This window comes from Leptonotus elevatus, chromosome 5 (assembly GCF_054856555.1).
Source record: "Leptonotus elevatus isolate MCC_2025b chromosome 5, RoL_Lele_1.0, whole genome shotgun sequence".
Taxonomy (NCBI): domain Eukaryota; kingdom Metazoa; phylum Chordata; class Actinopteri; order Syngnathiformes; family Syngnathidae; genus Leptonotus; species Leptonotus elevatus.
The window spans coordinates 15,348,457-15,373,551 of record NC_141243.1 but is presented as its reverse complement, the minus strand read 5'-3'; the positions used below and the strand labels follow the sequence as shown (position 1 = coordinate 15,373,551).

General features: G+C 40.2%; 1 protein-coding gene across 2 annotated transcripts in view; it reads left to right on the top strand.

The window, feature by feature from the left end:
- Positions 1–461: 461 nt before the first annotated feature.
- rorb (RAR-related orphan receptor B) overlaps positions 462–25,095 on the top strand; it is a 30,019-nt gene continuing 5,385 nt past the window's right edge. Inside the window, exons 1-10 of one of the 2 annotated variants that reach the window (XM_086075044.1) lie at positions 462–565; positions 796–822; positions 19,963–20,048; positions 20,152–20,293; positions 21,713–22,144; positions 22,291–22,412; positions 23,367–23,499; positions 23,592–23,699; positions 23,883–23,993; positions 24,287–24,399. In XM_086075044.1, coding sequence (XP_085931170.1) covers positions 541–565; positions 796–822; positions 19,963–20,048; positions 20,152–20,293; positions 21,713–22,144; positions 22,291–22,412; positions 23,367–23,499; positions 23,592–23,699; positions 23,883–23,993; positions 24,287–24,399 — 1,299 coding nt within the window. In that variant the 5' untranslated portion in view covers positions 462–540. Of the gene's footprint in view, positions 566–795; positions 823–19,292; positions 19,438–19,962; positions 20,049–20,151; positions 20,294–21,712; positions 22,145–22,290; positions 22,413–23,366; positions 23,500–23,591; positions 23,700–23,882; positions 23,994–24,286; positions 24,400–25,095 lie in introns of those variants that run through there. The other variant, XM_086075045.1, reaches the window with a different exon arrangement.

Here is a 25,095-nt window from a genome sequence, read left to right as displayed (position 1 = left end):
TTGACTTTGGGTCACAAAACAGCCATAATTGTACATCCCTGTGATTGTTGTTTAAATAATCTATAGCCACTCCAAAGTGAATATGATTTACTACGTAAAGACAGAATCTTGTACTGGAGTCATGTAAATATGTTCCGCTCTAAAAAAATAATCTGATTTTCGGGATATACCTGATTAGCCACATCAACATGAGTCTCTTTTTAAATCACGGAGTCAGAAAATCTGTGCATGATAAAGGGTTGACACACTTTTTTTTGTGCATGTTTGAAAACAACCAACACTATATTGCACTGGGCTGATTAAATGTGGAGGGCGATGTATTAGCGCCAGTGTGCGTTTAGCTTGCGTGCGTGCGTGCGTGCGTGTGTGTGTGTGTGTGTGCATGTGTCGGCTGCAGGCTGAGCGGGAGAGAGTGGGAGGAGCGGAAAGTGCTCCGGTCCAATCCGGCGTGGCGGGCAAAGCCTCTCCAACACGCTCTTCCCTCCCTCGACCCGCAGAAAACAGTCCAACCCTCCCCGTAGAGGTGAGAGCGCAGATGTCATGAAAGCGACCGCAAGACCAGAGCGTAAGCACCCACACGCCGAAGCACCTCAGTCCGCCTCCTCGCGCCTCCTTCTGGGATGCTTTTAGCGCACGAGCCGCCTCCAAGCAGGGCAGCCAGCGGGCGTCGACGCATATCGTCGACACTCTTTTAGTACTTATTTGTTGTTTCCAACAGAGGATCTTGCCCGCCGAGACGCCAATTTTGACTTTAGTATTTGTGTTTTGTTTCTTCATGACTGCTGCCTTGGGAAGTGAGACGCAACAGCAACACCATGCGAGGTAAGAGCAACAACTCAACGCGGGCACGCGGTGGTGGGATTTTTGCCGCATGTCATGTTGCACCTTGAAAGTTTATTAGAGGGAGTTTTTTATTTATTTATTTGTGTTAGTCCATTTCACGAATCATCATACACGGTACACAATGAAGTCAAGTTGATTTGCATGCGTCAAAAGTGAACAAGTCCACGCGCGTAAAAGCGATTGGAAATTAAAAGTGGCGCCTGATTAATCACCTCAGTCAATCCACATCAGCTCGCCGGCCGGAAATTGCCACTTGATGATGTGACAGGAAACACTTTCTTTTTTTTTATTCGTCTCAAATTGATTCGAGGTTGTGTAAAAAAAAAAAAAGAAAGAAAAGTTTATTGGACGTTCCAGGGCCACTTGTGCGCTCCACTAACCCATTTCTCTGCAAGGCGGCCGACATGTTCAATTTCAACGTCAATGTCTTGTCGTCGGCTCTCTCGCGCTCTCTCGCTCTCTCTCACTCTCACGCGCACACACGCAGGCGTGCACATACAAACACGCGCCCAATCCTGCGTACCGCCATTCTCACCATTTTCCTACTTTTGTCCATGTGCAGTGTTAGATATAAAACAGTGTTGTATATTGTTTGTAGTTTATGCACATTTGCGGTGGGGCCTATTTGGAATGTTCTATACTGAGTCTTATTGTGCAATTTAGGCTCCAACTATAATATATATATTAGTGAACTTTATGGAAAATGTGTTTTGTCTTTAAAAACAATGATTTCAAACAGCGTTTTAACGATGTGAACTATATGGATCTATAGGTAGCCATTAAATGTGATTATTATTGTTGTAATCAGTGAATGTTTTTACTAGAATTGTTTAAAAAAATATATACTGAAACTGAATTACTCAGTAAAAGAGTGGATTAAAGTGGATTGTTATGCATAAATATGTTGTATTTCTTTATACCAAAAATTTGTGGTGATAGTGAATAATATATGCAGCAATAAAGCAATATCAAGACTGTTTAATTGAAAAATAAGCAATGATATACAATTGACATAAAATTATGAACACCCCTCAAGAACTGCATCTATATGTATCATCTGTTCGCTGTCACGTTTTATGTGTTTGGATGTCATTTCATATTTTCTGCTGCTGCTTAAGGCCATCACATCCTTAAGCCAGAAAAAAACAAAAACAAAGCAAAACAAAAACAAAACATAGCGCCCCTCTCATTCCGTCATCTTAGCCCGAACTCCTCTATCATGCACCTTGCGTTTTGTTCACATTATAGCGACTACTCTTGTGCATGGGGGGTGTTCAAGGGGGGGATTCTACGGGAAGCTCCGGCTTTCACTTTACAGCCACGGTTAGCAGAGGAGGCCCCTGAAGCGTCTCTCTCTCTCTCTCTCTCTCTCTCTCTCACCCCTCGTTCTCCATCTCTATCTCTCTCCATCTTCCTCTCTCCCTCTGCACGCCCGAAAGGGTTTTGTCAGATAGAATTAAATCAGTGTGGGCAGCGCGCCCCCCACTCTCAACCTGTGTGTGTGTGTGTGTCTCAGCTGCCCTTACATAGAAATGTGCTCACAACCACAAGGTTATAAAAAATGGAGGCCTCTCATGTGCCGTGGTAATTATGATTTAACAGTAGCCACAACTCGTGAAGTTCCGACTGACTATGATGTCACCCATATTGTCAGGCGAGGGAAACAAAAACTGAAAGAAAGAAAAAAGGGATCCAAAAATATAATGCGGGCCTCACAAAATGCATGTTGTGGCTTTGCAAAATGGTTTAAAAATTAAATTCTATATTTATCTAAAACACATTGACAGAATTGCAAGTAAATCATATTCATATAACCAAACATCTTAGAAGAGCAAAACAAAGTGTTTTTACTCATCTTGTGTCAGAGGGGAAAGTTTGCGCCACCTCGATGCACCGAGGTCAAAGAGTTCAGCATGCAGTAGCCGAAGCGGTTGGGGTCTATAGGGCGGGAGAGTGACGGTCAAAAGCGTCATTCGATCGCCTCTGCCAGTGATATGTGTCAATCATTCACAATCTCACACACTTCGTCACCGTGGGAACGATAGGTCAAAGGTGTCACAACAGGTGCGCTGACGCTGTACATATTGCATATTGTTTTTATTTCCACTTAACACACACACACAGTCGACTCGTACGCATGACGGCCTCATGCCAATAGAATTAGTTCCATCCCGTTGTGCCGCGGAGGCTCGCGCATTGATCCGTCCGATTCCGAAGCATCCCGAGATCGATTTTCCATCAAATCCAACGGAAGCAGTCTGTTCAGATAAATCCATGGCGCGTCACTCGGATGACATTACTTCAACCATGACGTGATCCTGAAATGTACTTTTTGGATATTTTTACACAAAGTGAGACGACAATCCAAATGATCTCAAATGAGAAAGAAGTCGAAGCGGGATATGTGCAAACCCCCCACAGATTCATTCTTTAAACACCAAACCACTGATTTCCACTGTTACTATTTTTATTTCATCCCGTCGAATCCACAATTATCGGGGCCCGAGCGGTCTGCTGTCGGACTGGGTTAGTGTCGATTGTGTTGTTTATTGTGTGTTTGTGCTGACTAATGGCGAGTGTTATGTAAGACGAGAGGAGAGATTACCCCAAGCCCGTGCAGGCCACATTGTTAATCCCTCAACGCAGCCCTACTGACTGAACTACGGTTTGGATGCTGTTGCAACACACACGAGGGACTCGTATCCCACTGGCAACACACAAGCTAACAGATACCACAGTCTATTCCTCTCAACCGCGCTTGTGTGTGTGCGTGCGCGTGTGTGTGTGTGTGTGTGGGCTGATGGCACTCCTGTAGTCCCACTGAGCCGCTATCATAGCTCATGTTTGTTTAGCATGTGCTCAGTGTAGACTTCATGTTGGTTTTATCCCGCCGTCGCTATCTCGGGGATATGAAGCAAACTGTGTCCCCCTTTTCTTTCCGCAGACTCTCCGTTTTCTTTCAATCTTAATACACACAAAGCGTGGGCTATATGGCACGCTTGAGTTTGTGGAGCCACTTTATCTACGCCATGAGGGATTTTCAGCCCTGAACCACTCCTAAACTCTAAATCTGCCTTGAAGTCATAAGTCCTCTTATGCCAATTTTCCTGATCCAGGGTGGAAGTGTGTCTCTGTGGAGCGACAACAATATTCAATATTCACATTTTTCTCAGATTTAGGCAGAAGTTTGTTTGAGGCGCTGCTTAATCACAATTTTTTTGTTGGAAGAAATTATTTTGAATAAGGGGGGGGGGGGGGGGGGTACATCTGAAAAGGAAATGCTATTGTTGCTTTTCATTACCATTTGTGTAGAAAGAGAGATGTCCGATACCACTTTTTTCACACGATACCAGTATGAGTACTCAACTCTTGAGTAGTCACAGATACCAATACCAAGTAGTTAGATACATAAAAAAAAAAAAAAAAAAAAAGATACATAAAATCCCATTGGGAAAAAAACCCACAACAGCAGATAATTTTTTAAAGAATGCGCTATATATCCAAATATAGCATTTTTCCTTCAAATTTTTCATTTTTTATCATAAAAATGGCCAATAGCTATCGGCCCAATACCCGATATCAGTACTCTCCCATCCCTACACAGTAAATTGTTTAGAGTAAAATATTCAGAGTAACTTTTACTCAAAGTATTTTTTACTGTGTACGAAAGAATTGGCCTATCCCATGACAAAAAACAAAAACCTAGTAAAGTTTTTTTCACTCAGAAATTTAAAGTAAAGTTTAGAAGGAATTTTTTTTAAATACATTTGACTAGTTTTTTTTTTTTTAAGTTACACAAGGGTTGAGGAACGAACTCACGACCTTCAGCCTGGGAGAGTGCCAATCTACCACCTGAGCTATGCCACTCCCACTGTTTGCTAATATCCAAAAGGAGACCAAAAATATGTTTTTGGGTCTCGGAGGTACGAAGATTCCAGCTGACACGAACGAGTGATATAGTAACGAACAGTTGGAGTGGCATGGTTCCCAACTTGAAGTTGTGGGTTTGTTCCTCAACCCTTCAGTGACTTTATTATTTAACAAATAATAATAATAAACTAGTAAAATGTAGTCAAAATCTCTCCTTGCAAAATGTACTAACTAAAAAATGTTTCTTTTTTTTCCCATGAGATAGGCAAATTCTCTCAATGAAAATACTTTGAGTAACATTTACTGTGTACAATTATTTTACTCTCTCCAGAGTGTAACTTGTACTCTGTTTATAGTGGGACCAAAATAGACTCTGTAAATGTACTGTGTAGTAGAAAGAGATACAATGAGCAAAGTTATGAGACCCCAAAAGTGGCCATGGCTAATCATCCTCTATAAGAAGAGCGTGTAACGGCCATTATTGTCTTCTTCTTCTTCTTCATTTCGACCAGATTATGTGTGAAATGATTTCATTTTCTGCACTTGTAGATGGAGATCTGATTTAAGGTGAACAAACGTTAAAGCAGGCATTTAAAACCAGGAGATAAAAGAACAAGGAAGGGGGGGGGGGGGAGAATGAGACTGAGATAAGAAAGGAGAGCAATTAAAAGATTTAAGGGTTACGTAATAAAGTAAGCGTGCATGCGAGTGTGTCTGCCAAAAATGTGCTTCAAGTGGAGGTTATGCCGTTCATTTGTACGCGCCAAATAGACATTGAGCGGAAATGGTAGACGTACACACGCACATATATAGATACTGTGATCAGATTACTTTTGCAAACTGTAGTCGCCCTCAGCGGGGGAATAACGAACGTCTGGCTGCGCCCCTAACGGTGGCATCCAAAGTCCAACACTTGAAAATTGCTGCTTATCTAACACAAAATCAGATTACCGTAGGTTTGTGTCAGCGTTACATTGCCACCCCGTTTTATGAATATGCATAGCGACACATTGGAAATAAGACACTTTTTTCCATACGATGGGCAAAAAAAAGCGGTTTGTTCGGAGTTATTTATCCTCAAGTTATAAGTAGAGAGCACGTACAATTAGTTACTGCGTGTTATCTAAACGCATGTCTGCGAATGTTGCCACTAACTGAAGGTGTTGGCAGGTGCAACAATAAGCCTGTGACTTAGCCGACTGCATCTTTTCTTAATGACAAAGATTAGCTTGTTTTAGTCCTTGTAATCCCATTGAAGAGATTCTTATTAGGACTATCTTTCCTTCTCTTCATCCTCTCCTCTCTCTCTCTCTCTTTCTGTCGCTCTCCCTTGAGCAACCTCACTTAGCCCAAGTGCGTGCGTGTACGTGCGCGAACAACCGCTGCGAAGTTGCCAGCGGTTGACGTGAGGTCTCTTATCATTCCTTCGTAAAGGGAATGAAATTATGAAATCAAAACCGCTGCCGCTTTTCCTCACTCGACTCCAATTTAACATTGATAATGTATTCTGTTAAATCATGCCACTAGAGAGAGAGAGGGAGAGAGAGAGAGAGAGAGAGAGAGAGAGAGAGAGAGAGAGAGAGAGAGAGAGAGAGAGAGAGAAAGCAGGTGAAGAGCAGAGCAGGCTGTGTGTGAGTCTTTGTGATCAATTTGCCTCTGCGAGAGATGCCCCTGGGGCCACTTTGGGGAGAACCTTGTTAGGCTGAGTTAAATTGTTGCCCGAGGCGAGCTATTAGCGGCCATCCCTGAGAGAGGACACACACATCGCATGCCCTCGCACTTAAACGCACACGCGTGCATTCAAACGCACGGATCAGCTCCGACGGCCTCTCATTCATATGCTCGCGTTCGCTCTGGATTCGCTCGCAGGAATAGAGAAACACAAGAACCCTAACTTGAGGCAGTCAAGTGTACAAAGATTCAGTTACTAGAAAAAAAAAAAAGATGGCTTTCACAGTCGCAAGTGTGGAAAAAAAATAATCTGGGAGTTCAACCAAAGTATTACAAATACCTTGGCTAAATCGCTTAAGGATTACGTGGGTTGTGTGCAATTTCAGCCCATTTTATCAACTGTGCATTCAATATGTTTTTATTGCTTGCAATGTCTCAAACGAAGCCGACCGAGTTCTCCCTATCAAGTAAAATTCAGCATAGGATAAAAGACAAAAATAAATATCTGCTTTATCAGATTACAAATATTTTGTCACACAATATTTGGTAACAAGTAGTTTGAAATGGATATACAGTATGTATAAGGCAGCGGTAGACTCAAGGGATTTTACCAACGAAAGGATAATTACTAGGGATGGGCGAGTACCGATACCAGGTAACAAAGTTATCGGTAACAGTATCGGTTACCTTCTTGTGGCCGTTTTATAATCAGGAACTAAAAATGAGACATTTGAACGATAGAAAATTGCCATTCATTTCAATTTTAAGGGGAAATATTGCATTGTTGTATATACGCCTTTTAAAAAATATATCTGTCAGTTTTTTGGGGGGAGGTGGGAGGATGTTATTTAGCGAAAGTACTAGTGGTATCTGTACTTGGTATCAGTGACTACTCAAGCATTGTTCCCTCGCTATGATGCGGTTCACCATTTGGAGTCACTGTTTTAGTGCAATTTTACTTTTTTTTTTTACTTTAGTGTACCTATATTTTAGAATATATGAAGGTATGAGAGTATTTAAACAAGAGAAAAATGTGAGAAAATGTTAATGCTTGTCTGAGAAAAGTGTATAAAGTGTGCAGTGAGAGGTTTTACAGCCTTAAAACGTGTTTTGGGAACATTAACCCCAGCGATAAACAAGGGAACACTGTACACGGTCTGAAAAAAGTGGCATCAAACCTCTCTGAAACTTTTGATCGAATGCAATGGAAGAATAGTTGTGTGTCCAATACAGCTTGAATGAACAAAATGAGACTGTCATCTAGACTGATTGTCTGGATCGGGATCACACCATATTTAGAATTTTATGCAGTCAGTGTTCAGCTGTAATGTCATAATTTGCCCAATTGATCAATGATGTCATTGATGAGCTCCACAAAATAAGACATTACATCTTATATTTAATGTTTATGTTCAGCATTTTTTTTGAATATTTGGTTGTTGTTTTTTCACATGCAATTCAATTGACGTTAATTATACGTGGGTTTTCGCTACTCGTGGGCTGGGCCAGGTACTATCCCCCACGAATGATGGTGGTCGACTAAAGAGTAAATATAAAAGTTTTTAAATAGATACTGTATATTTCTCAATCTTTGGATCTAATTGGTGATTGGTTATTGTTGGTTTTTTTCTAACTCTTTGATCACTTGATCAGCCGCAAAATCGTAATCGTGTAAAGCCCACTGAAAGCACAATTTTCCAACACTACTGTAAGAAATAGATTAGACACACTGACAGTATACATTTCAAAGAGTGTCCTAAAATAAGTTAAATGTGCAGTAAAGCGTGTGTGATAAAATCCTATTTTAGTCTTCAAACAATTAAAACGGAATTGAAAGAAGAAAAAAAATCAGAAGAAATTCTGGTATGGTGGTTTTCACATAAATGTTCGAATTCAGTATAATTAAATGTTGTTGTTATTATTATTATTATCATTATTTTTATTATTATTATTATTATTATTATTATAAAATGCAAGGATCATGTACGGTACATTATTAGACCGACAGGCGTTATTTAGTACATACGAGGATGCGATATATTTTCGTCCTCCTCTCAATCTTCGAATTTCACATTTCTAAAGTGAATCGCAGCCTCCTACACTGTTTTGCATTTGATGCGCACACTCAGTAGGCCTGATTCTAAAAGCTCACTGCTTCCGTTGCATTTAGCGGTTTGAGCGGTCCTTCCCCTTTTAAGTATACAAAAAATGAAGACTTTTGTCTTTGTCTTCGCCTGCCCTGGCCTGTCCCTCCCTTTCCTTCTATTAGTCTTTCTAACCTTTCTTTAGCTCTCTGGGATAGCCACCTTTTTCTCTCCCTTCCCCCCTCGAAGACACACACACAGACACACACACTGTCATCTACGATTAGACTCAAGAGAAACACCATAGGAGGAGCATTGAAGGAGGATGAGGACATGGCCAACGCCAACAAACGATTTTTTCCCACCCCAGGAGGGAACGACATCACTCGGTGTGTGTAAACATCTTCTCCTGTACGTTCCTTCCCTCGGTCCAAGCAAAATATGGACACAACCGCCCCGTCGGTGTCGCGGCTCAGCTCAGTGCTGACGCGAGCACCGAGTCATGGCGGCGACGTGCGTGCGCGTGTATTCTCATGGCTGACTTAAGGATCATAATGACCAGATGCAGACCTCTCACACTTGGACCCGTTCCACTCTGATGCGTTCACTCGGCCCTTAAGGAAAGGTTAAAGGCTGTCAGGGTCCTACGGGTCACCCAGAGGACTGAAGGGCGCGAGTATGTGAGCGTGTACAGTGACCATGAGAGCAAGATCAGAGGAGGCAGATGGGCAGACTCGGTGTGTGTGCGTATATGTTTTGGGACAGGGGTTGGGTTTACCCTGTGGATTTTTTCCCACGCCTCCTTCTCCTCTTATCCATATGAGGACACATGCTGCATTGGATGGGAGACTGTGTGTGTGTGTGTTGGAGAAGGGGAGGGGGTTAAGCATAGAATGTCATACTGTACTGTCTGTTTTTTTGCAAAGCAGCTCGCAGTAATTTATGCATTCAAGCATGTCTGAATGTGTTGCAAATTTTGTGCGTGTGTGTGTATGCGAGAGAATCGATGCACTGCATAACAGCCAGTGGCCCCCTTCTGTTCCCTCTCTGCGGTGTCCAATCACACTGCAGCACAATATTCTTTGAGCAAGCTGCAGCTGATCCCAGACCTGCTATCTGAGCAATTACCCAGAGTGCTTTGTGGCTGCATGGCAAGCTGGACAAGCTCATGCCCTCTGACACACAGCATGGGGGTGGTCGGGCAAGAGAGACTGTTTTTATGACAGTTTGTACATATGTGTGTGGAGACTGTTGTGCTGGCAAAATGTGGAGGGGAGGGGGTGGGGGGAGGTGATGACGATGGATTTTATGGGGCCGGGAGAGGCAAAATGCATGTACAGTTCTTGACAAATTTAAACCACCGCCCAATGGAAGCGGTCAAAATTAATTATATTTTTCTGTAATGATGAATCCACACTAAAAAAACTGTCATATAACAGCTTTTTCTGTATTTTAAACATACCAATTAATTTACAAAAATAAACTCAGATTTTACATGGCAAGTGTAAAATAACATGAATCACTGTAACTGTAAAAACACACAATATTTGTGTTCTTTTACAAAAAAAAACTCCATTAGAAATACATATATTGATTTTTAAAACATGTTCAAAAATATATCATAATTTCACAAATATTTGTCTGTTATTTAATGGAATGAAATGTAAAATTCAACTTAAATTGTTTGTTTGTTTATTATTATATTTACTGAGAAATTAGCAGTAAAAAAAAATCTTATTTTTACCAAAAGTGAAAATAACTACAATTTGTCTGTTATTTAATGGAATAAAATGTAAAATTCAACTTTAAAACATTTAAAAATATATATATATTTACTGAGAAATTAGCAGTAAAAAATCTTAATTTACCACAATTTCTTTGTGAATTGACAATTTTTTAAAAGTGAAAATAACTACAATTTCTGTAATGTCTTATAGATGTTAGCATTCATTGTATTAACATTTATTTTAAAAGGACATCTAATGTTATGAGAAGGTAACTTTCTGTTATTTTACAGTAATTTTCTGGCGCCCCAACTGCCAGAAAATTTGTTTTTTTAAAGATTTTTTTTTCACAGTGCACCAGTAAATCTTAAACTGAAGTAAAATTTTTAGCACAAAGTAGTCAGTGGTTGAATTTGTGGCTCAAATTTGGTTACAAAGACATGAATTCCTCGTTCCTGTTCACAATTTTAACAGTTGAGAGCTCATTAAAGATTTTGTGTTAAAGCACAAGATACTGGATGGTCTCAGACAAATACGTGGTGGTGGGTCTATAATAAATGTGTTCAGTCACTGTACATGCTGCAATAGCGTGACAAAGACATGTTTGGCGGCAGGGGTGGGACAAGGGGGTCACGCCGTTGCCCATGTGTGTGGCATTGTGATTATTATTTTAAAACACAGCAGGCTGTAAACTCACACAACTAGTGGAAGGTTGTTTCAAACCTCGTGCTAGCATGGAAGCATGCGTCCATCCTGAGTTTAGATGTAAACAATCTGTTACTAAATACTAACAATGGAAGCAATCTGGTCAAGTTGTGAAGGATACTAAAAGAAAAAAAACCTACAGGCTGCTTTTTGTCTAAGGTGAGCAGATGTTCCGGTTAAACGTGACTTGTTTTGAGCCTTGTGTGTCAAGTACCCGTAGATTTTTCCAGTCGCATTATTTCGTCCCACTTTTACACAGATCCTTTTCACACAGTTGTCATACCCATTCATACGACTAATCCAACTTCATCTTATGGCTAACAGGCATGTTTTCATCATACCGAAACAAAAAGCACAACTTCCTGTCTCTGTGTCTAAGAATCATGGGAAATTTAGTCATCGGACACATTGCAATGTGTGACCAGCACGAGGTAAACGGCACAGCCAGCTTCCAATAGCTGCCGTGACAAATCAAAAAAAGGTTGGGTGTTGGTCAGTGCAATGAATTGTTTAACGCCATTGAGCTGTCAAACAAGATAGCATTTTGCATTAGCTAAAGCAATAATACAACGGTCACCATATTGGCTACTGATTGAATTTGTTTAGTTTTTTTAAATGTCTGGTGAGAATTTATAGTATATTTGTCTAACAGCAAAAAATTTAAAATCTGACTACCCTAATTTTGGCCCACTCCTTTTGCGGTATCAACCACTCTGCTACTGTAGCTAAAGGCTGGCGCTAGCTAGTTTGTTTGCAGTCTGATTAGTAGTAAACACAAAATGTAACTCTTCTCATATAAATCAAATATTTGTTCTTGTATTAGACGTTGAGCTTTTGCTTTTTTCTTTATAAAAAGTTACACTCTGTTGCACTAATATGACAGACTATATCCAAAGCAGATGCAGTTATTACCATTTTGCCTACATAGCCTGTGGTGGAAGACCAAGCCAGATCATGAATATGTTACGTGCGCTTCGTGACGTGACAAGCTGAACTAATTTTTTTATCGCGTGGTAGAAACATAGCTGAAGTGTGTACGGGAGTATTGTTTGGGATGTATAGCAATCAGGCTTATAATAGTTTAGGATTTTTCATTATAGTTATTTTTAATTTCGTTTTGACCGTTGTTTTTTATTTCAATCTCGTTTTCATTAGTTCTCAAAGGATTTTGTTAATTTTTATTTGTTTGAAATTTCTGCTTTTTAGTTGAGTTTTTATTAGTTTTAGTATTATATTTAGTTTTTATGGCTAATTTGTACAGTACAAGATTTAAAAAGAAAAAGAAAAAAGTATTGTGTACAATAATACCTACATAAATACATTTAAAATGAACCCCAAAAGCTCAAGTATATTATTGACAAAAACATTTTCACTACAATTATAGTTAGTTTTACAAATGTAAAATGTATAGCTTAGTTTTTTTTTAGTATTTTCATTTTTCTTTGATTTCATCAATGAGAATGTTGAATGATGGAAATTAACATAGCATTTGTGTGTAAGGTGAGTGTAGTACTTTTCACAATACATTACTCGTTGAGTTTGAAAAGTTCTGAGAATTAAAGTAAAACTGTGTATCGAAGAGTCCTGAGGTCTAGCAGAAGCACAAGAAATTCCGATACAGTATAAACTTATAAACGCGTGGTGTTCAAACACAATGACAAACACGGAGAGAAAAACACAGACGTCTGCGTCAGAAGGAAGCAAAGAACACAAGCAGTATGGCTGACGGGTGAAAGTGACTGAAATTTAGTTTGTTAAGAAGAGCAAAAAGTCCACAGCTCTTGACTGAGTTTTTAGATGTTTCGCACAGCAAGTGAGACAACGTGCTGCTCGAGTCCATTTAAATCCGTTGGCGGAGGAGCATTTCATTGATTTTAATGGGACAGTAAGATGTGCCAACATGAGAGGAGACACAGGGGAGATAACCCAAGCAGCATTCTTATACGCTATTCCCAGAAGTGTGACTTAATTCACTCAGCAATCACAGCGCCAGAAGTTTTCGCAGTTGTTTTTCATCATCAGCGGACGGGAAGAAAAAGCTCGTTCCTCTCTCGGCTTGAGACGACAAGGATTTCTGCCGCGAGATGGAAATAGATCATGAAATACAGAAAGTGAGATGAATTCCAAGTCACACAGCCACTTACAGCGTGGAGGAACACTCAGAGATGCGTGGCAATGTCAAACAGACTGAAGTGGAAGGGATGGCGAATAGTGATAACATAATTCAGAGTGTGTAAGACATCTAAGGCCGGCGGCAGACTTGTTCGCATTTAACAAGCAGGCTTCGGGGGGAAGGAAGGAGAAAGTGTCGATCTCGTTAACTTGGAAAAGAAGCGATTCATATTTTTATATCGTGGAAATACCACCCACAGTCAACTCCTGGGACCGCAGGAGTTTTGTTTGCCTTTCTGAAGTGCCTCACGGTGGCAAAAGTTAGGATGGGAAGTGATATCAACTGTTCCGTTAGATGGGAAACGACAGCGCCGAGCTCGAGTTCATAGTCACTCGGTGCAATCGTGTGTTTTGTGTCGCTCTGGGTGTTTTTCTGTTTTGGAGACATCCCGCAGGCTGAATTAATGAAACATGCATGTCCATTCTGCCGCTTCTCAGCAACGCGCACAAGCTTTACATGTACAGCAACACCTAGTGGACTGCATTTGCCGTTACATGATTAGTGTGTAATTCATGTCACTATCTTCATATACATGAATTTCTGGCTAATAAGTGTGTGTTATAAGATGAAACATTGTAACGATGCGGGCGGCAGCCTGCTGCTTTTTTTTTTTCCCGAGTAGCACATTGTAGATAATTAGGACTCTATTTAAAGAGGGGCAGCCCAGGAAATACACAGGAGAACCTCACTTCATTAAAAATCAATTATGATAACGCACGTGCTGCTGTAATATAGTCCTCGTGGCCACAATCAGCTACACACACGCACACACATGCAGAGTTAACAGCACAGCTATCTGGCCTTGTTCTTTCTAAAGTTGTCTTTCTCTTTCTCTCATGAGCTTGAGACTGATCCTCCTCTTAGCTGAGGAATCGCCAGCGTTGCAGTCCTGCTCTTACGTAACAACTTCAGGATAAACACTCGCACTCCCGCTGGTCAACAGGGCTGTCTATGGAGGTAAATTTGGTGCAAAACTAACTTGTGCAAAAAATTTGTACCTGTAGAAAAAAGTCTAAATTTGTATCTGTAAAAGTCGTGATTTGTATCTGTAAAAAAAATGTGTGCCTGTAAAAAAACAATTTGTGTCTGTAAAAGAAATTTGTACCTGTAAAAAAAAAATGTGTATGTGTAAAACAAATTTGTATCTGTAAAAACAAATTTGTACCTGTAAAAGTCATGATTTGTATCTGTACAAAAAAAAATTTGTACCTGTACAAAAAGTATAAATTTGTATCTGTAATAGTTGCGATTTGTACCTGTAGAAATGACAACTTGTAGTCAAAGAAGTCGCCACTAGGGGTCACAAGTGGTTTTTCTGCTGCTGTTCAGTGACGTGAGTTCTGCCCCATTTGTCGCGCTACGAATGGAGCAAAACTAATTTGTACTTGTAGAGCGCCTGATTTGTACTTGTAAAGAAGGGGGCGGGCTCTGGTGAATGAAGGGTTGTTTTGACCAATCAAGTGAGAAGGATTTGAGCGGATTGGAGCGCAACCTCATTGGTTTAGCGAACGACGGTGGCGGGACTCGCGGAAGGATACAAGCAGGACACATCGTCGCCAACCAACATACATATTAAGAATACTTCTTAATATGTATGTTGAGGAAGAATACGTCAGTATTCTTAATATGTATGTTGAGGAAGAATACTTCAGTCGACTGAAGTATTCTTAATATGTATGTTGGTTGGCGACGATGTGTCCTGCTTGTATCCTTCCGCGAGTCCCGCCACCGTCGTTCGCTAAACCAATGAGGTTGCGCTCCAATCCGCTCAAATCCTTCTCACTTGATTGGTCAAAACAACCCTTCATTCACCAGAGCCCGCCCCCTTCTTTACAAGTACAAATCAGGCGCTCTACAAGTACAAATTAGTTTTGCTCCATTCGTAGCGCGACAAATGGGGCAGAACTCACGTCACTGAACAGCAGCAGAAAAACCACTTGTGACTCCTAGTGGCGACTTCTTTGACTACAAGTTGTCATTTCTACAGGTACAAATCGCAACTTTTACAGATACAAATTTATACTTTTTGTACAGGTACAAATTTTTTTTTGTACAGATACAAATCATGACTTTTACAGGTACAAATTTGTTTTTACAGATACAAATTTGTTTTACACATACACATTTTTTTTTTACAGGTACAAATTTCTTTTACAGACACAAATTGTTTTTTTACAGGCACACATTTTTTTTACAGATACAAATCACGACTTTTACAGATACAAATTTAGACTTTTTTCTACAGGTACAAATTTTTTGCACAAGTTAGTTTTGCACCAAATTTACCTCCATAGCTGTCACTCACTCACTTCAGACGTCCTCCCCACTCTGGAGAGGAGAGCTCGCTCGGAGGAAGGTGTCCTCCAGTTTTAGTTTGTTACTACCTGAGTTACAACAACAAAATGAGATGGAAGATTCCTTGGTCCATGCCTCAAAGCGTCAAAGAGTTTGGGGGAAAATAGGGGACTCCACACCTAAAATTTAGAACTGAAGAAGCCTTTTGGAATAAAGGTGAAATGTCTTCAACAAACTCGATTCCAGTTGCATCAATTAACCATTTATTTATTTAACCGGAAGGACTGAAAATCTACACAAATAACCAGCAGGATAGGTTTTACATCATGTAAAGAGGAAGTTAACCCCAACATTTTCTCTACAATATGTTCTATGCAGCCCCACCAGTTAAACAGGATATTCTGATTAATATTGTGTTTGTGGAATATGAGTTAAGCAGCAAAATGCAGCCCTTTTTATCCATCTCAGGGGGCGGCCATTTTGCCACTTGCTGTCGACTTAAGATGACATCACAGTTGCTCAGGGCTCAAGAAACAACAAATCACAGCTCACCTGTTTGCTGAAGCTGAGCTGTGATTGGTTGTTACCTGAGAAACTGCGATGTCATTTTTAGCCAACAAGTGGCACAATGGCCGCCCCCTGAGATGGAGAAAAGTGGGAGGAGTTTGCTGCTTAACTCGTGTTTTACATACACAATATCAATCACAATACTGTGTTTAGGGTCTCCATACAAAACATATTTTGGAAGAAAAAATGTTGGTTTGACTTCCCAATTAACTAAGAACACACATTGTGTGATTTCTTTATTATCGTAATGCCTTCATACTAAATATGTCGAACAAAAACAGGAAGTGGTCGGACGAATATGTTCAATATGAATTCACATGTATAACGGAACGTATGGTGTTCCACAGGTTCCATTTTTCTTGTGTCTGCTGCCCCTGGGTTCCATTTTGTGTGCTCTATAAATGTAGTTGAGTTGAGATGAGTTACGTGATTTGCAATGTCAAGTTGAGCAATTGTAGTCCGGCACAACGAGCTATCTCGCAAAACTAAAGGCACACTTTCTTAAGCTGTATGGAGATGGGGAGTACAAGAAAACAACACTTTCTGAATTCAAGGTGAAGAGAGACAGATTTGATAAAAAGGCTTCCCTCCCCGTTCATTTTGTTCACTAGTAAAAAAAAAACAACTTTACTTTATGCCTTCAGTACTTTGCTATAGAAATTCACTCGTTTCGTGTAAACATCAGTATAACTTTTCAAATGCATACAAACCATGGTTTGAACACACAAAAATCGCAATTCTGCTTTAATCCATAACAGGCAGAAAGCAAGTATTGTTTACAAAAGGAAGAAGTGGGAGTCCTGTGCTTTAACAATTCCTAAATCCTCAGCAGCCATGATAGAAAGAGACGGGAAGGGGGGTGGGGAAAGGGGAGGGGGTGTGCAGGCAGGACACTCGGTGACATCACTTCCTTTAAGAGTGCGACAGCTTAGCGCATCATTGCTGTGACAGCCAGACGAGTGCAGCGAGTGGGTGGTCACCCTGGCAACAGCGATGCTGTCATGACCGTATCTCTATATCCTACCTGACAGTCCCCGCTGGCAATGAGCGCATCCCATGCGCACGGCCGACAATGCGCACACCCACACACACGTTTGCAAACACGCACACGTGCCATACACGTACTTCACTTTTCTTGTCTGTGCATTTGTGGGAAAACTCACTGGAACACAAACGCTGACTGAAACAATGCTCGTGCCCACATGCCTGTGCTCCTTTGGGCAAAATTATATAGTACAAAGAGGAGTACAATCTCCTATGGGGTAAGAAGACATACAGCGAATATAGATATAATGTAATCACTGGAGCGGAGCTGTCAACACGTGCTCATCTTGTACACGTATCCACGTCACAGCAGCAAAAGTAGGCAGACTAAACGGAATCATAAGATAAGGTAAGAGGATTGTAAACACCGGGCATGAATATACGGTAGATGAGACGTTATTGTTGCTAACCAATCCGCAGAGTCCTAGACACAACTGACCCTGTTTACAGACGATCCAAACAGGCCGTGTTCACTGACTTCCCCGCATGTGTCGTCTGCTCTGACCCATTTTAGAGCCAGTTGGGCGGGAATGGATGGAAATGGGTCAGGTCTTGAGCTGCACCATAACTCACAGCTTGAGTGGCGCTAGATTCATTTTTTAGTTTTTTAAAGTGTGCAACCCGTCATCACTGATTCACACACAGACCAAGAAATAGAGATGGACCGATATGTTTTTTCAGGGCCAATACCGATGCTAATTATTAGTAGTGGAGGAGGCCGATATTTGGAGCCGATATTCATTTTCAGTAAAAAGGAGGAAAAATATATTGGTGTCCAAATTTTTGAAAATACAAATGCCAATCTGGACTTTGGTGTAATGTCATAGTTAATGCATGTTTATTGAAAATGTTTTCAGACATTTTTTTTAAATCCTAGACAATAAACAAACAAGGTTACCAGTATGTCTTAAAACGTTAAATGGAAACCTTAAACAAGTAAATAGCATTGCTCTCGAAAGTTTTCTACAGTAAATATATTTTCCCCAAAGTTTACGTTCACATTTATTTGTTTTAATGTTAAACAAAAACAAATGGTTCAGAAAGTTTCCAAGGTCAGCAGCATCTCTTTAAATAAATGGTTCCCTGAGATTAAAAAGGTTTTAGATTGACTTTTTATCGGCCGTCAGACTTTAAAAAAAAGGCTGATACCGATATTTGTCAAAAAACAGGCTGAATATTGGTCTATCCCTACCAAGAAGTACAAATCAACACTGGCCCATTGTTTGACTTTGACTTTTGATTATTTTGAGAAAAACGACATGTCATTTCCCAGTGGATCCAAAAGTTCATGAATGGTCATCCTGTAAACTATTGTCGTGCGTGACATTGATGACAAATAAAGGAATCATTCATTTGCATACGAGGGGTGGACCACTTAAGGTGCAAGTTTACAGCAGTCACAGTCTATAACGATGCAGTCGCATTAGACAGAATTGTCTCCATTGATCCTCATAATGGATTATCTAATTACACACACTGAACACTCATTCCGACACACAGCTATTTCATTTGCGAGTGCACATAACACGCCACATGCCGTATACGTCAGTATGCATAAATACACGTATGGAGCATTGACTTTTTCATTGGGTACATCTTTACAACATAGTAAGATCAGAAATCAGCATTTTTCTTCAAGGTACGGTCCGAAGTTTTTCCGTTGATGTTTGAAAAAACAACATTCAAAACCGACGTTGGAGGACAGCGGCTAACCAGGAACGTGAAACCAGCCTACCAATCAGGAGATGACGTTCACAGAGACGAATTTACATATGCAGACAAGACACAGGACTAAAGCTCCGAACACATCCGCGGAAACAGTCCACCAATCAGGAGCGGGCATTCGCACAGCAACATTTGCATATGCCACTGATAGTTGCTCGCCTCCGAGGCTTTGTTGGAAGGAGAACGTTGAAACATTTTGGACAGTCCAAAACAAATCCTTCGGACCATAACTTTAAAATTGCATGAAGATAATTTTTCTTAATTCTACTTCGTGATCATGAAATGGCCACAAAAGGGTTGCCAATCGTGAGCACCGATACCTTGAAATAAGGCCGGGTATCAGCATTGATACCGATACCATTCGTCTCACATTTTTCATCATTTCAAACAAAACGTGCCAAATGTCAGACCAACTGAATGGACGAATGAACATCTCCCGCAGAGTTTAAGACAGCGTTCAGCTCAGCACCACCAGCTTGTTGGGAAATAATTTAGGATTAGATAGGCTGCATAATCTCTTTAGAGAGTGTGCCATCTCAGCAGACAGACCTGCCTATCACTGCATTCATCTACGTATCACTTAACAGGAACGGCAGCTTTCGCTTTCCAGACTATGGATGATAGGCTCAAATATACGAGCAGCAACAGGCGCGCTTGTGCGTTACATTGAAACCGCTGCTGCTGTTTATATACTTGTGCCTTTGCTTTTGGCTGTACATGGAGCTGCCAATACACAGTGAGTAATATTTTAAAAAGGGAAACAAATGTACTGAATTTAGATTTGAAGATGTTAAAGAAAAGGCTTAAATGTGAAAAGTGGGGACATTTTGATTGTGTGAGTGAAAAGCGGTGATGCAACGTCCTTTCTTCTTTTTTTTTTCATTATGCGCAACATTACAAACCTGCAGGGGGTTTTTCCTTCTAGTGGAACACAAAGAGAAGAGACTCACATTTTGGAGTGTGTGCTTGGGAGCATGCATGTGGTCGCGCAGTCATTAGAGAAACTCCTGCAGACACACACAAGGTCTGCATGTCACACTGCCCTTGTGAAGGTGTTTTCGTAACTCTTAAGACAGCGCGTGGAGCACACGCATGCACACTGCCACTTCACAGGGGTCTTACTGCCAAATGGGTTACATGCATTTCTCTTTTACTCTCCAGTGAAATTAAACAAATATTTACACTCAAGTTCGTGTAGTTTAAAATCCTCTCACTGTGCACACTTAAAAAGATTCCTTTTTACATCTTACTGTGCTTTCAGCCCAAATCGAAGTAATACCATGCAAAATTTGCGGAGACAAATCATCAGGGATCCACTACGGAGTCATCACATGTGAGGGTTGTAAGGTAAGACTTGATGACGACGCCGCAAAAAAAAAAAAGCAAGTTTGTCGGTTTTGTCCCGTTACCTGCGAGCGGGTGTTCATGCATTGCGTTGACGTGCAAACAGGGATTCTTCAGAAGGAGTCAGCAGAACAACGCAGCCTACTCCTGCCCCCGCCAGAGGAACTGCCTCATCGACAGAACAAACCGCAACCGATGCCAACACTGCCGCCTTCAGAAGTGTCTCGCCCTAGGAATGTCCAGAGATGGTGAGGGAGAATTCATTTTATTCGACAGGTTGACATTTAGTCTGTTTGAATTGCACTTGTTGGTGTTCATTTAGTCAACCTCATCCCATTTTATTTAGTCAAGTTTTAGTTAATTATTTTAGTCTTTATTTTAGCCCTAGAAAATGTAATTTTGGTTTGTCTTAGTAAGTGTGGCGTATTATTTTATTTCATCTACATGAATTGTTTTTTTTTGTTTGCATCCATATGTAGCTGCCCAGGTGATTTGTGTTAAACTGCTGTATACGCTGTAAAAAAAATATTTCAGCCATTGTTATTGTAATTTAAGTGCATAACACGTTTTCACACATCAATGCATGCTTTCAAATGTCAATGTATGTTCATAAATTCAAAGGTGAATAACTCTTTGAGGTGAGTTGTTCAAAGGTTAAATTTGAAGACGTGAACTTGACTTAATGTGCTAAGTTTAAAAGTAGACGCCGGATGTTGTAGCCACAAAGCCATTTATGGTGCCTGAAAGTTTGTGTTCGTGGGGTAAATCAATACTTTAATAAACACTCTATTGTCCTTCAAATTAATTTTAAAAAAGGCTACTGAGGAACCTTAATCTGAACAAAAGTGGTGACTTGGCGGAAGAACACACCAGATCAGTCTGTTATCTGCCGCAAATTGCCGGTGGAACAGCAACCTAAATGGCCAGAACTCATATTGTTATGTTGGAACGATTGATTTTTTTATAAGTCATGGACAGTTTATAACTTTGTTGCTTCATTTGATTAAACGTGTAATTAGTATGTGCAAAGAACTTAGCGCATCATGGTGAATTTCGCTTGCAGCTCCTAGTTTAGCGCATACTTCTGTCTGCATTAACTAGATTTGCAATCCAACTGAAACCATAGCCCAACTGGTATCATGTATCTCAGTTAGCACAAATTCAACTTCACACACAAATATATCAAAAAGAGGCTATTATCGCTACATGCTACAAGCTAGTAACTTAGCCAGCATTAGTTTGCGGTTGGTTTATCATTATGGTTGGAACATTATTGCCATTGGTTTAATGTTTCGTTATGCAAATCACCGCAGATTTGAAAGGATCAGATCGTAGAATTTTCGTCTCGTGTTTGTTTGTGAACTAAAATGTCCATACTGTAAAATGTCCAGTATTTATTTAGTGAACTACATTTTCGTATCGTCTTATTGTCTCAGTTATTGTTTATTAAGGGAGGTTTTAGTCTCGTCTAGTTTTCATTCAACGACATATTTTAAATTTTCGTTAACGAAATTAACACTAATGGTGAGGCCCTTTTCATCGACACTTGTATCTTGTATGTGACGTGAACAATGCAGACATAAACGCACAAGTCGGACTGCGCTAAAACTGCTTCCTCAATCCTAATTCTTCATCTTATGCGTGTCTCTTTCCCTCTTTTTTGTTAGCGGTTAAGTTTGGCCGTATGTCAAAGAAACAACGCGACAGTCTGTATGCAGAGGTCCAAAAGCACCAGGCACGACTACAGGAGCAGCGGCAGCAACAGACAGGAGAAGCGGAAGCTTTGGCGCGCGTTTACTCATCTAGCCTAACCAATGGACTGTCAACCCTCAACCATGAGATTGGGGGCACTTACGCCAATGGCCACGTCATTGACCTGCCCAAGGGTAGCCACGGTAATGGCGGTGGACTTCCAGGAGGCTACTATGGGATGGATTCCACCCAACCGTCTCCAGACCAGTCAGGTTTGGACATGTCAGGCATAAAGCACATTAAACAGGAACCAGTGTACGACCTGACACCAGTGCCCAACCTGTTCAGCTATGGAGGCTACCAGGACAGTCAACTGGGACACAACAATGTCAGCATGGGAGAACTAGGTAAAGATGACATCTGACATGACATGTTTAGAAGGGTAATCAGTCCTACAAGGACAATGCGTGTCAGAATGATTGACAAATGTACAAGATGTACTCATCTATAGAGCGCTAGGCAGATTTGAATTGACTTACCTCCTCTTCCCCAGACCGCATTGCTCAGAATATCATCAAGTCACATCTAGAGACGTGTCAGTACACCTCAGAGGAGCTGCAGCAGTTGGCCTGGCAGACACACTCCTATGAGGAAGTCAAAATGTATCAGAGCAAGGTGAGTCGTTTTTATGACACTATGCTCATGTTTGATGTCAACAATTTACACTCTAAGATGACATGCATTATACACTTGACTAAATTCATATCCTTCATACATACAGTATATTGGTTTCAATGACAAATATGCTATGATATAAAATAAGGCTGGATATCGATTTTAATCTCCTCAATCGATTCGATTTTGATTTTTTTTCTGATTTGATTCACTTCAATCTGATATTGATAAATTATGGAACACCAAGTCTTCTTAATATCAAGGACATGATAAAAATCCACAAACATTAAATAAATTCCAAATTACATTTTGCGAAGGAAGTAACTGGTTAAATTATTTAGTGGTATAATCACATTAATGTTACACAAACATTTCATCACTGCTATGTGAAAAGCACTTATGTCCATTTTTTCCCCTTTTTTGGGATGTCTGCATTCAGTTTTGTTCCAATAACATAAAAATGGCTTATGTCTATTTTTAAAAACTCAAGTAAAAAAAAAGTCTCCTTTTTTTTTAATAGATTTTTTAATTTTTTGGAATGTCTGCATTCAGTTTCATCCCAAAAATATAAAAATGTCACATATCAGCGACGATTTGCATTAGCAAGGATGAAAATATTTGCGTAATTCTAATTCAATAATTGTAAATATAAATTAAATAGATTCTGAATTGTCTTAAAGTACAACAAGTCAGGTCTTTCATAAATGTAAGAAAATACTTTTAAATTCATGTGAACAGTACATGTCGAGAAAACAGTAAAATACACACAAAAACCTCTATTTTCTTACAAATGTATTGGAAAAAGAGATATTAAAATAATCGATTCATGATTTTATGAGTCAATATCAAGCTCGAAAAGGAATTTTTATTTCTTAAATGCAGCCCTAATATAAAAAAGAACATACAAACAACGTACCCGACTCTTAACGAAGTAAATGATGTGCTCTGGTTTAGCCTCGGGACGTGTTGTGGCAGCAGTGTGCCATTCAGATCACACATGCGATCCAGTATGTGGTCGAGTTCGCCAAGCGCATCTCAGGGTTTATGGAGCTGTGTCAAAACGATCAGATTCTCCTGCTCAAATCAGGTGAGTCCACACGTCTATTGGCCTTTTTTTACTCAGCCCGTGTGCACCAATGAGACTTTCCGGCTCCAACGTTCTCTGTCTTGCTCCCTCAGGTTGTTTAGAGGTCGTCCTGGTGAGGATGTGCAGGGCCTTCAATCCTCTCAACAACACTGTGCTCTTTGAGGGGAAGTATGGAGGCATGCAGATGTTTAAAGCTCTAGGTAAGACGTGATTGGCTGTATATTTCTGTCAGGTATGAATGACAATCAGGGCCAACCGAAGGGGAAAATGCATGTATCATTTGTCCTGTAAAAATAGTTGTATTCCTCTGAGCGTTGAAGACTACAGTAAGAGTAATGACTTTACTCCTCTCCTCTGTCCTCGTCTTTGTGTTTGCTCTCAAGGTTGTGATGACTTAGTGAGCGCGGTGTTTGACTTTGCCAAGAGTTTGTGCTCGCTGCAGCTGACGGAGGAGGAGATCGCTCTCTTCTCGGCAGCTGTCCTCATTTCCACAGGTCAGTGAACGCCCACTAATTGTATTAGAATCAAAGTGGCAAAAGCACATTTCAACACAATTCATGCTGTAGTGGCAGAATTGGCTTAAATCATTATTACTAAGAAACTTACAATTGCAGCAGATCAAATAAAAGCAGCGGTGGGGTGATCGACTTGGGCTTTGTTTTAGCCGTGTCCAAATAATCCAGACAACTGAAATGGTTAAAAAGAGTAAAATGATATATCTCGACAAATCAGCAGTCAATTCGTATGAAAAATGAACATCTCTCTTCTATTTCAATACCCTTTTAAGATCGTCCGTGGTTGATGGAGCCCCGCAAAGTCCAGAAACTCCAGGAGAAGATCTACTTTGCCCTGCAGCACATTATGCAGAAGAACCACATGGACGAAGATGCACTGGCTAAGGTAGGCCTAAGCGTTATAGCCGCAAACATCGTACGACAACGCATTCATGCAGCAGGTGATTTGAGCAGATATGAGGGACAGAAAAATGATCCGGGTCTCTCTACACTGTTGAGTTCAATTCAGCCAGGAAAAAGAAGAAGAAAGAAGAAGCTAATGCAGTTACACAGTTACTTTTGTCACATTGCATGTCTCTTTCTCCCGACTAGATTTCCTCTGACTGAGTTCCAGACCTTAGCTGTTTTGTGTTTTGTTATTCAGTAAATAAGTATCACTTAGAAAATGTGACATTTTGTATTTATAAAATGTGCATTTGTCTATTTTAGTCGTTGTCATGTTTCAGGCAAAGGTCAATGTGACGCATGCTTGCCTTTATGTCAAATGGGATTTGAACAACAAGTGTGATCTCAGTCACTTTGGGTACACTGTAAAAAAATAAATAAATAATAATAATCCTAAAATAACATAATTTCAATGTTTATTTTATAGATTTTTCCTATATTTTAAAAATATCATTTCATTTTCAAAAATAGACTGTGATCTTAAATACTGAATCACAGTAACTGTGAAAACACACGCTATTTCTGTTCTTTGACCACCCCCCCCCCAAAATGCATTAGAAACACATATTTATTTTTAAAATATGTTTACAAATGAATCTTAACTTCACAAATATTTATGTTATTGAAGGAAATAAAC